This window comes from Lontra canadensis, unplaced genomic scaffold, assembly GCF_010015895.1.
Source record: "Lontra canadensis isolate GAN:19392208 unplaced genomic scaffold, GSC_riverotter_1.0 scaffold92, whole genome shotgun sequence".
Lineage (NCBI taxonomy): Eukaryota > Metazoa > Chordata > Mammalia > Carnivora > Mustelidae > Lontra > Lontra canadensis.
In genome coordinates this window covers 93,077-106,259 of record NW_022631086.1, presented here as the reverse complement: position 1 = coordinate 106,259, position 13,183 = coordinate 93,077, and the positions used below count along the sequence as shown (strand labels likewise).

The 13,183-nt window shown below is 48.3% G+C and overlaps 1 protein-coding gene across 1 annotated transcript in view; it reads right to left on the bottom strand.

The window, feature by feature from the left end:
• Positions 1-11,615, bottom strand: part of PPP1R14C (protein phosphatase 1 regulatory inhibitor subunit 14C) — an 80,783-nt gene extending 69,168 nt beyond the window's left edge. The window contains exon 1 of the mRNA XM_032836351.1: positions 11,024-11,615. Within this exon, the coding sequence (XP_032692242.1) occupies positions 11,024-11,335 (312 nt within the window). The 5' untranslated portion in view covers positions 11,336-11,615. The remainder of the gene's footprint in view (positions 1-11,023) is intronic.
• Positions 11,616-13,183: the final 1,568 nt, after the last annotated feature.

Below are 13,183 nucleotides of genomic sequence, written 5' to 3'. Positions count from 1 at the left end.
ATGAGGTAGCTACAGGGACACCTGGGTGGCTCAGTCCGTTAAGCATCTGACTTGTGATTTCAGCTCAGGTCATGATCTCAGGGTTGTGGAACTGAGCCCTCACTAGGCTGGGAGTTTGCTTAAGATTCTCTCCCTCTCTGACCCTCCCTTCCATGCATGTGTTCTCTCTCTTTCAAATAAATAAATCTTTTTTAAAAATGAGGTAGCTACTTATATGACAAAGTCTTTGTATGGATTGAAAGGGATTATCTGATGGTGCCTTATGGATTGCATCATCATACAAAATAAACAAATATTATTAAGAGCAAAAAATTCTGCTTTCCACTACCCGCCCAGAACTGTGCATGAAAAATCTCAATTTATTTTTTTTCCTATCCTGTCATGCTCATTCTCAAACTAACTATAAAATGACATTCTAGGGATAAATTCCCCAGTGAAAATCAATTTGTTTATACAGATTTATTCAGCCCCCTTTTTAGGCTACTTTATACACTTCATCTTTTAAAAAAATTTTTTTATTTCCTAAAGCTATTACTATTTTCCCTCTCAGATGCTCATTTTATATCAACGCAAGTTAAAAATAAATACCACTATTAGTTAATTGTGAATGGCCAAGGTAAAGGACAAATAAAGAAAAAGGAAAAGCTTCCCAAAAGCCAATATTATAAATTAGACACCAAAAATTTTTAAGTCAAATACGCCAGCTCTTCTTAAAGGTTAACCTAATTAAAATTTTTCTTTAAAAGGCAGATAGGATACCTATGATATCGGCAGTGTCAAGATTTCAAATTTAACATAGAAGTCAATAGTGGGAAGTGCTGGAGTAGGGAAATAGGGTGCTTTAAAAGGCTTCTCAATCTGATTCTTCCTACCCAAGCCATGTCACCCAAGAGACCAAGCCAAGGGAAGGATGGATACACTCTCACTTGAGCTACTGGAATTAGCTCTGCAATTAGATGCTCCTTTGGTGAACTAGCCTAATGTCTGTCTCATGTTTGCCTTAAGAGAGAAAGACCCTTCAATTACCGCTTTAAGTATCACCCTGTCTTCAATAAACCCCATTTTCTGCAGTGCAGGGCACCCTTATCATAGGAGCTCTAAAGTGTAGAACCTAAAAACCCTAGACCACCCTCATTTTTTCAGATAAGGAAAGAAAACCTGAAAACAGAAGTCTTTCATGAATATGACTTGCCAAGATCATCCAGCTAATAAAGCAGCAGCCCAACTAGTTCAAGTCCCACAGGCCGGGGTCCTTCCCATGACATCCTGGGAACAATGGACATGCTTTGAATCCATAGATTTCATAAATGCCAAGAAGGTTCCAGAGCCCACAAATAATATATTCATTGATTCCTGTTCATTGATTCCTGAAGTTCACTTGTTAAGAGATTACTTTGTCTTACTTAAAACCCTACTTCCTATATATAATTAAAATGTGTTTAGTCATTTACATTTTCAAGTGAACAAATTTATCATATCCTTTCCTGTGAAAGGGCTTTGAGTAAAAGAAGCAGCACAGAGTCACTATGTAGTAAAAGAACGTACTGAACTAAGACAACCGCGAACAGGACATAGGCTCTGCCCTCAAAGGACTTCGATCACATGGACACCTCCATTCTTCTCCTGTAACAGAAAGAATTCCTTTCTTTTTCTTTTGCCCTTACACAATGTTAAAGGACAAAGGCTTCCTAGTCCCCTTTCCTCATCTTTGCAAATATCTGCTGGAAACGAATGAACCCATCAACCAACCCACCAATCCATCAATCTTCCAAAGTTCCTTCCACAGTTGGCCCTAAGGAGTCTTCAAAAAAGGAAAAGCCCTTCTTAGATCATTTTTTTCCTCAACCATAAAGTCATGTGTTAGAGATGAACCTGTGCTCCAGTGTCTTCTTTTTTCTCAGGTTTTACACAGTGAAACAGATTTCCAGAGCACCAGTCCTGACTCAGAAAAACCTGGTTAGACCTTACTGGCCGAAACTTTGAAGCAGATGCAGGAATCTTGGCTCTCATTCCCTGTCCTAATAAGACTTGTGTGAGCCTGTTGCTCTGAATCTTATCTACTGATGGAAAAGAGCTCACCCCCTCTTGGCCCAGCAAGCACAGCCACTCTCAGAGAAATGAACAATGACTGTGCAAATAAAACAGGATTCTTGTACATACTGAAAATATAAAATTATAGAGAAGAATGGCAGTAACCTGTGATTACGTCCTTGGAAGACTTTCATCCCCCTGCCTCTGTGCTTTATTCCGTTGCCACTTCCTTGCCGTTCACGGGTTCACAGGGCTGCACAGATATAATTCACAACCAGGAGAGCGAGCCAAAGCTTTGAGTCAACAATGAAAAAGTAGACTTATAACCCAGGCAGAGCCAAATGACATTAGTGCAGTTAATTGGGGTGTGTCTTTCTGAAACGCACAGTTCCAGAAGATGGTCTGGAGGGCGAGTTTTGGTCACACTCACTTGAGGGCCAGGTGCTAGACACCTTAGGGCACCCAGGTGTGAGAGACACTGGGGCCTCAGGGACCCCCCAAGATCATACCCTCATGAAGCTGCAAGAGACAGGATTATAGACGTGTTCCAAGAAAGGGGGAAGGAAGCACAAGCTCCTGGAGGCCAGTCAGCCAGCCTGCCATGAGGGGACGTACCAGAGAAGCTTCTAGAGGAGATACCCCAAGGGTGAGCCTGAAGAACATGTAACGGGTGGACAAGTGAGGTAGGAGAGGTAGGGAGAGATGGTCTGGCAGGAGGAGAAGCAAGTCTGAAGGGGTCCTGTCTGCCCTGCATGAGGATCTCAGGGGGAGGGGACAGGGGCAAGAAATGCGGTTACAGAGGCAGCAGGCAGGGTAAGCCCCTGAGCCCTGGCTGCAGCCTGAGGGCTCATCTTTTGCCATGAAGGCCCATGGGCCATAAGAGGATCCAGTCTGGATTTCAGAAAACACTCTGAATGGCCACAGTGAGGGACAGCTGGAGGGGAGGGCTCCGAGGGGGAGGTCCCAGCCCGGGAACCAGAGACCGATGTCTGTTCCTGACTCTGTCATCCAGAGGGAGGTGGCCTCTGACAGGAGCCTATTGGTCAAGCCCTCCATAGCTCTATTCCTTGCAGAGTTACTGCAAGGATGGGGTATCCAATAGGAACTCAATAAATGGAGCTGCTGGGCGCAGTGGCAGCATCACAGCTATGTGCCTCTGGGGTCAGCATGATCGTAGACAGGGATAGGTAACAGCTTCTCTGGTGCCCCACGATTGCAGAGGAAGAGGAGGAGGTCTTCAGAGGAAGGTAAACTCATCTGCCAGCCAGGGAACCATGAGGTTTTCGTGGAGCATCTAAGTGCAGTTGTCCCTCTTTCTTTCTTTCTTTCTTTCTTTCTTTCTTTCTTTCTTTCTTTCTTTCTTTAAGGTTGTATCTATTTATTTGACAGAGAGAGAGAGAGAGAGAGAGTGAGCGCACAAGCAGGGGGAGCAGCAGGCAAGGGAGAGGGAGAAGCAGGCTCCCTGCTGGGCAGGGAGCCCGATGTGGTGCTCCATCCCTGGACCTTAGGATCATGACCTAAGCTGAAGGCAGATGCTTAACCGACTGAGCCACTTAGGTGTCCCTGGAGATGTCCATTTCAAAACTCTCTGAGTATGTCTGGTCCTCAGAAAACTGATCTGGGCTAAAAATACAGATTGAAGAGCTGTCAGCATATGGCCAGCAACTGAAGCCATGGGAATATTCATACCACCCAGAAAGAGTGTGCGGGGAGGGGGGGGATCATCACAGAAGGCAGAGCAGGGGCCCAAAGACAGACCCTGTGCAACACCAGACCAAAGAGATGGACATAGAAAGAACCCAGAAGGGGGCTGGAGGAGCGGGAGACCCAGCGAGGCTGCCCCTGGAGCCAAAGGCTTCCCCAAGGAGTGGCAAAGGGTGCCTACAGAGGCAGGAGCCCAGGGAAAATAAAGACTCATGAGGTCCCCCTGGACTGAGGAACAGCAGGGTCCTCGGGGCAGCTGTCGTGCATCAACAGTGTCTGGAGAAAGATCCAGAAAAATAGATAGTAAGAGTAGCAACCTGAGGGGATACAGGATTCAGGAAGGGAAGCATTTTTCATGGCAGGCAATGGCTGTTCCTGGTTCTAACAGGGAGCTGGGCTGCAAACCCATCCCAGGCAGGAGAGTAATGAAGGGAAGAGGCCCTTGGGCGTCCGCACTGGCTGGTGCAGGACGGGGCCGAGGACTGGGCTGCAGGAAAGGAAAGAGCAGGGAAAAGTTGCCTTGAAAAGACAGATGATGGTTTGAAATAGCCGTGAAATAATCAAGCACAGCCTGGGGAGACTAGGGAGTAAACCACAAAATGAGATCGTGCCCACAATGGGAAGAAACCATGCAGACCTGGCTCTTCCCTCCTCTCTAAACAGGGGCTCCTCTGAGGAGCGCTGTCAATGAGGGATGGTTGGCCAAGAGCAGCCAGGTGGTTTCAGAGCTGGGAGAAAAGCAAAAGACCCTGGAAGCAAAAAATGTGAATCCCAGGCAAGAACCCGAGGCAGAGCTGGTGTGTCAGGGGCACAGCAGAAGCAGAGGGAAAGAGGGTGGGCAGGAGACATGGGGAACATCAGATTCTCAAAAGAATTCCCTCAATCTAAGCTGAAAAAATCAATGCACTGCGACCACAATTTGTAAACTCCTGTTTGGAGCAAATAAGTCAATGAAGGTAGGTGTACTTTTCAACAACGCTGAAATAAAACAGTAATAATGCAAGAGTGGGATATGGATTACTGTAACAAAACCATAAATCTGGTTTTTCTTTTCCTAGCTGTGACTCTTAACAAAGAAATGCCACCAACTCATTCAATGCTAAAACATGTTTTCTGGTGATTGACTCTTTTTCATTTATTTCAGTAAATGCTTAATGACTGAAGAACTGTGCTCTACTGTACCAGGACAGGTGCAGATAAAATTAATGCAGATTGAAGTTTAATTTCTCTATATGTACATGAAAACCCACCGGAACTTCCAGAATAAGGAATATTCTAGGAGAAAATGCAATGATAGACAATTTGCCCATGTCCAAGTTCAAACACATACCAACATCCCTGACTCCAAGTATCCACTCATCTTCTCCAAGTTCTACCAGCAAACAGATGTGAATGCCTTTTCTCTTCCTTCCTGTCCTCTGCCCACATGACAGAGAATAAGTGATAGTGGCTGGTTATGGTTCCAGGTACAAGGGCAACTGCATACCTACTGTGTTCCAGATCTATGTTCCATGCCTTTCCCATCTGGTCCACACAACAACCGTGCCAAGAGGGCAGGGTGATCCCCTTAAATAGAAGGGGAAGAGGGGGCTCCAAGAGGTTGTGGAAATTGCCTTTGCTCTCACGACCACTGAATGCTGGGTCACGATGAGACTTCAGGCTCTTCGAGCAGTGGAGCACTGACTCTCTTAACCACCACCTCCACCCCGAATTTCCCTAACTCTGTGCGAGGGGAAGCATGTGAAGTACTTTTCTTCCCTTGGCAATGGAGAATTCTTCCATTCATAGACTTCTGACATGCTTCATTGATTCCTTACAGATGGCGTTTATGGAGGTTTAAAAAAAAAAAAAAGCAGGTTTTTAAAAACATCTATTCATTCTCCAATACCCAAACCCACGATGCTTCACCAAATAATCCACAAACCAAGCTCTCGGCAACAGTTTCTACCTTCTGGCTCAGGTACTAAGAAAACAGCAAAACAGGAGAAGGTGATGTCGTAGAGTGGGACTCTATATACAAAACAAGGACCTGAACTTCAAACTAGAAGCCTCATCCAGGCATAAGAACAGCTCCCCGATGGTGGGATTTCCCTGTACACGCAAGATCAGTCAACTCAGAGGCTCCAGCAGCCACTTCCGGGGAGTAGACAAAACACGAAAGTTCATGGAAGGTGCCCAGCGCCGTCCTGCCTTGAGGAGCAGTCGGTGCATGGGGAAGGGATGGGGGAATGTGGACCTGTATGGGCACGTTTCAGCCGTGGGCCCTGGGGCAACTTTCTGGCATCTCCATGACTCAGTTTCTATACCCACAAAATGAGAATATCGGAAATTGTGACTAGGACTACATGAACCATACTTGATGCGTTGAGAGCATTTAATAAACACCAGCTAATTCTATTACATATGTTCAGGTTTTTCTTTCTGGAGGAGTATTTTTTTTAAGATTTATTTATTTATTCTAGAGAGACAGAGGGGGAGAGGGACAAAGGGGGAGAGAGGGAGAATCTCAGGCAGACTCCCTGCTGGGCCTGCAGCCTGACGCGGGGCTCGATCTCACCACCCCGAGATCATGCCCTGAGCTGGAATCGAGAGTCGAATGCTTAACTGACTGAGCTACCCAGGTGCCCCTCAAGGAGTATTTTTAAAACTGCATGCCACTGTCCAAAAATGTTATGGAATCTATTTATTTTTTTAAATTAACTTATTTTGTTGAGAGAAAAAGAGCATGAGCTGGCAGGGAGAGGGAGAGAGAGAATCTTAAGCAGGCTCCATGCCCCACAGAGTAGGAGGTGGGGCTCGATCTCACAACCTTGAGATCCTGACCTGAGCCAAAATCAGGCATCAGACACTCAACTGACTGAGGCACCCAGGTGCCCCTAAAATCAACTTAGAGAGTCACAACCAGCAATTCTGGAAAAAGAAATAGAACAGAATATTGTATTTAAACATGAATAAAGTCCTATTTTGCATGACGCTTGTCATTTTTTCTCTAGCATCCACGGTAATATTGAGCGGTGCTTTGTGAATCCACGTGTCTTTCATACATCCATGTGCCCGTGTGTCAGGCAGAAGTCTGAAGGGTATTTCTTTCTAGGGTCACCATCAAAACATTTGGAAAAACACTGATTTACAGAACGAACAATGACAGGGAGTCAGGGAATAGGCAAAGGTAGAACATGACAGGAACCACATTTTAAAATGCAGACATCTTGGGCGCCGGGTGGCTCAGTCGTGCAGCGTCTGCCCTTGGCTCAGATCATGATCCCGGGGTCCTGGGATCCAGCCCTGCCTTGGGCCCCCTGCTTGGCAGGAAGCCTGCTTCTCCCTCTCCAACTCCACCTGCTTGTGCTCCCCTCTCTCGCTGTCTCTCTCTCTCTCTCTCTCTCCAATGAGTAAATAAAATCTTTGAAAATAAAAAATAATAAAATGCAGACAGCTGCAGCAAAGGGAAAGCCTAAGTGGACCGTCAGGGTAACCCAGGAAATGCCCTCTGTGCACAAGTCTGTTTACGGGAAGCTGCTACAGGAATTGCAATAATCTGAGGTTAACAACAGGCTTTTATTTCCAAAGCAAACCAAATTGCAACACTGGAAGTACAGATGTTATCTGGATGCTGGGCAAGATGAGAAAAAATGATTATGACTTACCCATCTTGCAATACTTGTCAAAGGAAATGCAGTGCCAGATTTCAAATGTTCTTAAAAACTGTCTGGGTTTGGACGAGATATGAAAATGTCTCAAAACAGAAATCCTTCAATGTGGCTGCAGATCCATCCTCTAACAGTTCCATTATAACCAAATCCCTGGCTGGAAAATTTAACTATCTGTACAAGAAGATGAAATGGAAAATAACTATAAACATAACTAAGCACTTCAGAACTTAGAAAAACACTTCTCTATATATCCAAAAGCCTGTTTGATGTGGTGTGCCGCAATACTGCCCTTACACTGGGTAGGAAGGGCCATGATCCTGGGCCCTAATCCCCCCACACCCTTTCCCCTGCAGAGTTCCCAGGACCCACTGGACCCCCCCACCCAGAAGTGCTGCCCCTCTCATTTCAGGCCTCACTACAGCTCCCCAGAGTTTCCTGATCCAATACCAAGCCATTTCCAGGGCATGAGCAGGCTCCTCCTGGATCTGTCCCTCCAAGGGGGCCTTTGCCACCCCTGGTCTGAGCCAAAGGTATGACGAAGAGGGACAGAGGGTATAGACAGAGAGTGGGTATGGGAGTGGACACAATGCTCTTCACCAGGTGAGACTGTACCACGGGAAGAAAAGAAAGCAGGCCCAAGGCCTGGGGGTTCTCCAGCTGCATGCCAGCTGTGAGCCCTGGGAAGTCTGAGAATTCAAAATTCAAACTTAGCCTTCCAGGCCACTATGGAGATATCACTGTCAAAGTAGGCAGACAGAGTAAATTTTATATCATGCTTGTTACAACTGCATTATCTCTAAATAAGTAGACCTCTGCTATGAGAGCCTCCATCTGTTCTCTCCGCCTGGGCCCCTGCGAACTTAAGAGGCAGGCCTGGTGCTTAGCCGGTGGGTTCATACTGCCATCCCCGTGCCCTGCCATTCACCAGCTCTGCGGGCTTGGCAGACCCGCTTACTCTGTGTCTCAGTTTCCTCGTCTATAAAACAGACAACAGCACCCTCTTCATAGGGTTGTTGTAAAGACTTAGATCAATTAGTCCGCACACAGTGTCGAGAGCAGTGCCTAATAAGCACTCTGCGCATGCCGTCTTTAGATTTTTCTCCGCACAGAATTGACTGGTTACTGCAAACTTCGAACTAAGACCACAGCCAGGAAGGTGTTCTGTGTATTTCTTTCTTCCCACTCCTGATTTTAAATATCGTGCTTTACGCCTCTCCAAAAGATCACTACTTTCTATTTCGAAAAGGACAAGTCTTCCAACTGCTGACCGGCCTGATAGACGTTCTTCTGAAATTAAATAGGGGTTCATCATCTCCCCCAGCTTGGCAGAAAGCTCAGGCCTCTGGCCAGTTTGAAGTCTGGCAAATTCGCTTTCTGTGTCAATTGCATGCAATGAAAATTTGACAACATTACCAATTTTAAGTGTAAAAGGGACAGTCCCTCCCCTCTGTATTCACGAAATTCAGAGCTATTAGCCAGGGACGGTCCCTCTCGATTAAGAGCAGAGGCTGACATACTTGAAGCTTGAAGCCATCAGCAAGGAAAGGCTGTCAGACCAGAGAAACTAAGCTAAAAATAGAGCCCCACCAGTGCAGAAATAGAGGGAAGAAAACAATTCTTTATATGTCTACTTAGGAGCCCACATGCTTTTTGTCATTAAGGGAAGCTGTATTGTCAGCTTGGTAATTAATTACAAACTGCCAACAACCTTCTCAATGACCAATATTCCTTCAACCTACAGTGATAGAGCAAACAACTTGAAGAGAACACTTGCCACACTGTAATGACACACTGACAGCACAGAGAGAGCCCCCTCTCAAATCTCTAGTTCGCTGTAGGTCAGAAGGTCTAAAACGGGAAACAAAATGTAGGAGGAAAAGATTCAAGGTCATGTTTACCCTTTCCAATATATTTTTAACCTACACATTCAATACAGTGAACATCTAATCCACCACCCCCCCCAATTATTCTGAAGAATTTTTAAGATTTTTGATTTGCCAATCTGCTAAGGCCGGAACTCTCTAGCTTCCCCCCGACTGCCCCTAATTAGTCTTCCCTAAAAGGAGTGCTGCTCAAGCACTGTGAATTTCAACAGCAGTATTTCTATTAAATCTTCCCCAAATCCAAAATGGAGTATAAAGGTCAGTATGAAATAAATGAAAATTAACTGGATTCTACAGAGGCAAGACCGAGCACATCCATCCACCCAACAGTCATCCCATCTAAATCAAATAGTGTTTCTTGCAAGACTTTTGCCAACTTCCTACAAAAAAAAAAAAAAAAAAATTTAAAAATTAAAAAAAAATCAATCCCAGAAACACTTCCTGTGTTGGCCAGTTTTTATTTACGCAATTAAGATGGCTTTTTGTAAGAGCCAGGCTGGAGAAAAAATATATTTTTACAAGCCCATTAGTCATATAGTCAAGCTTCATTATATGCTAATCATTCATCAGTAGTCCCTAATGAGGATGCTGTTGCCTCCTGCCATGAGAACGTGAAGGAAAGGATGTGTTCACAATAGGCCATAAAATGTGAGAAAAGCCAATGAGTTCATCTGGCTCTCATTTTTTTTCCTGCTGAACAGCGTTAACATCCCTATGGACACAAACCTGCTTTAACTGAGAAGCCGTCTCGTTAATTATTAATTCCCTCCATTCTCCCACCGTTCCCGAACTCCACACCCTTAAGAGAAGTACAATACTTCATTCAGAATCGCTGTTATTAAAGACTCTCCTGGGCAATCATTTTGGCTTCAGGCATTTTTCTAGCAGACGTCTGCTACAGCTTATTCTAAATCTTCCTCCTAACACCAGGCATCTCTGCAGCCTTCGGACTCGGGTGTGAACCTTAGACCCCAAACCCTAAGAAGTCACAGGGTCTTCGCGGAGGGAAGCTGGTGGATTCCGAGCATCGCGCAAACCACCCGCAGAGCTACCTTCCTTTCATCCAGGCACCTTTCCAGGTTGCCAAATGCTCTCACTCGGCTCCCATCAATGGGAGTAACCGTAACCGAGCTCGACCAAGGGGGTTAAAATCTGCTTCAACAAAGCCCAACGTGTGCGGCTTGGGGAAATGCAAGGATAAATTATGGGAACGCGCGTCGGGGCTGGCTGCAAAAGGGAAAGCGTTCATCTCCTGATTTTGATGTCGAATTTCAGGAACCAAGGGGTCCTCTGGGATCCCCAGAACGTGTCCTCTCCGATAAGCAGCTTTCAGGTCCCTTCCCTGCTCCCTCTCCACAGAAACCGGGATTGCTAGGATCTCAGCAGTAAGAACTGTTCTTGTGGGGTTAGGCGCAGCTGGCGTGAGCCCTTCTGAGCCCCGCTGCGTGGAGCTACCGCTGGAGCCTAAAAGCGCCCCCCGGCTCCGAGAAAAGCAATGTGCTTAGCAAAACCCATCCCTCCTACTGCCATCCAAGGGGCCCGCACCTCTGCGGGCACCCGGCATCTGGACCCAGGCAGAGGCGTCCCAACTGTCGCGCCCCGGCGCCAGAGGGCACCCAGGAGAGAGCACGCCCTGCGCCTCGCTCCCAGAGCTGGGTCCCGGGGAGTCAGGGGCCCAGGGACAGAGAATTCCTGTGTGGGCACGGTGCGGCGAGGGAGGCCCACGACCCTCCCGGCCCCGCGCTCAGGTACCTCGCAGCCATACAGCTGACCCAGCTGCTCCACGATCCACTCCTCCAGCACGAGCCGCTTCCGAAGCTCCTTGCGATCGTATTTCACTGTCACTTTTCCCTGCTGGTGGCGTCGCTGCTGCTGCTGCTGCTGAACCTGCCCCGCCGCGGTCGCCGTGGCCACCGGCGCCGAGTCCTCCCGGGAGGAGCCTGAGCCACTGCTCGAGCCCGGGCTGCCGCCGGCGCCGCCCCGGGGACTCTGGAAGAAAACCCGCGCGCCGCCGCCGCCGCCGGCCCCACCGGCCGCCTCGCTGCTGCCCGTCGCCACCGACATGTCCCCGCGCGCGCCAGAGCCCGAGTGCTGCCCGGAGGAGGGGCGGGCGGAGCGCGCCCGGCGCCGCTACCACCTCCGGCCGGGCAGCGGCATGCGAGGGGCTCGCCCGCACCTGCTCCGCGCGCCGCGCACGCCCGGCAGCCCGGCTCCAGGGGAGGTCGGGAGGAGCCGAGGCGACAGGGAGGAGGACGGGCGGGGGAGGGCGGGAAAGAGGGAGGGGCGGGGACCGCAGCCTTAAAGACGCCGCGGAGGACCCTCTAGCTCCAGCCCCGGGAGGCGGATCCGGCGCGTCGCAGGCACGGGGCCCGGGGCGTGGGAGCGGCGCGCGGAGGCGGGAATGTGTGCGCGCAGGCGGCCGCGCGTAGACACCGGAGAAGGCTGTCTTGGGTCTGGTGCCAGAGATGGTCCGCCGCGCGGATGACGGTGTCCTCTCCTGCCAGAGACGAGGAATTGCGCTTTTCGCCCCCAGCGGTGCCGGAGCGCACGCTACCCGCCGCCTCCTGCGGTGTGGGCCCTGCGCTGCCCCGGGGGCAGGGTTCCGCCGGGAGAGGGACGCGCGGAGGGACGGCGCAGCAGGTTCCCCGCGAAGCTTTTCTTGCCTCTCCCTCTTCGGGTGGCGGGGAAGCGTCTCTCTCCCTCCTGGCCCCACCCTCCAGCTCCAAACACATTCCTATTCATGCCACTTCCTCTCTCAGATTGTGAGAAAAATTGACGAGGCGATGTTTGTGCAATCAGACGATCAAAGCGCCTGAGAAATTCTCTTCAGACCAGTTTTTCTCTCCTTACAAAGTGTCTGTTTATTCGGAGACAGAGCATTCTTATATCTTTTTATCTAAAGGACTGCAGGCTTGATCCATCGCTTGGCTAAGAGGCTGGGGACATCCAGACAGCAAACATTTCTCTAAAGGAGTCAGTGCTGTTCACTGGGCTTACATTTCTAGTATTGTATTCCCTGACTAGTTTGCTTTCCTCTCTCGGAATACCCCTGCCAAGCTACCTCTTTTTACTGGGGAAAGCCACTGCACTAATTTTACTCTGAAAACATCAGGCTGCCCAGTAGAGTTACAAATGAATGAGCTTATTATAAGGTGTAGGGCAAAGAGATGGGGAGGGAAATTATAAACAGAAAAGTGCATGTATATGTGTGTAAAATTATAGGGAGACACTACTATATGTCTCCTGTGCATTGCATTTCTGTTCAGGCAACAGAAAGAAAACACAAAGGTGCTCCAACACAGTTAAGTGGCTTTCAAGAACTTTTTGAAAAAGCTGGTGAGGTTTACCAGCAGCTACTCAAAAAAGTTTCTCGGAAAGAAAGTAGATAAAGTTGATTTCTTCTGAGCATTTTCTAGGGTATCCCCCTGTGGGATTCTAGACCAACAGCTGCAAAGGGAAGTAAAAGACGTAACCAGAAATTGTCTCCCCAGCTTTTCTGGCTCTGCAGTCAGCTGGTGTGTAGGTCTGCTCTACCCAGATTTATGATCACCTTTGTTCTGTCCCTTTAAGGTTTTCACCAAGAGCCTGAGAAGGGATTTTTCCCCAAAAGTTCTATGCGTGAAGTTCATCAGCAGGACAAGGCAGGCCCTGAAGAGTGAAAGGAAAGGATCTAGTGGGGGATTGTGTGAAATGGGATCACTGGTGTGGGGGCCCTGGAGTCCTATCACCATTAGAGGGGGTCAAGGCTGAAACCTTTCTGCCCCATGGCAGAAGCCAGCTGTCCTCAAGTTAGGTTCCCCACCCAACTTTTCACAGACAACCACCATGATTGGCCCCTAGAGACTGATGACTGTTTTCCACATCACCTCCACACCCCCCTGCCTGGGGCATCAGAGGTTGTTCTAAATTCTG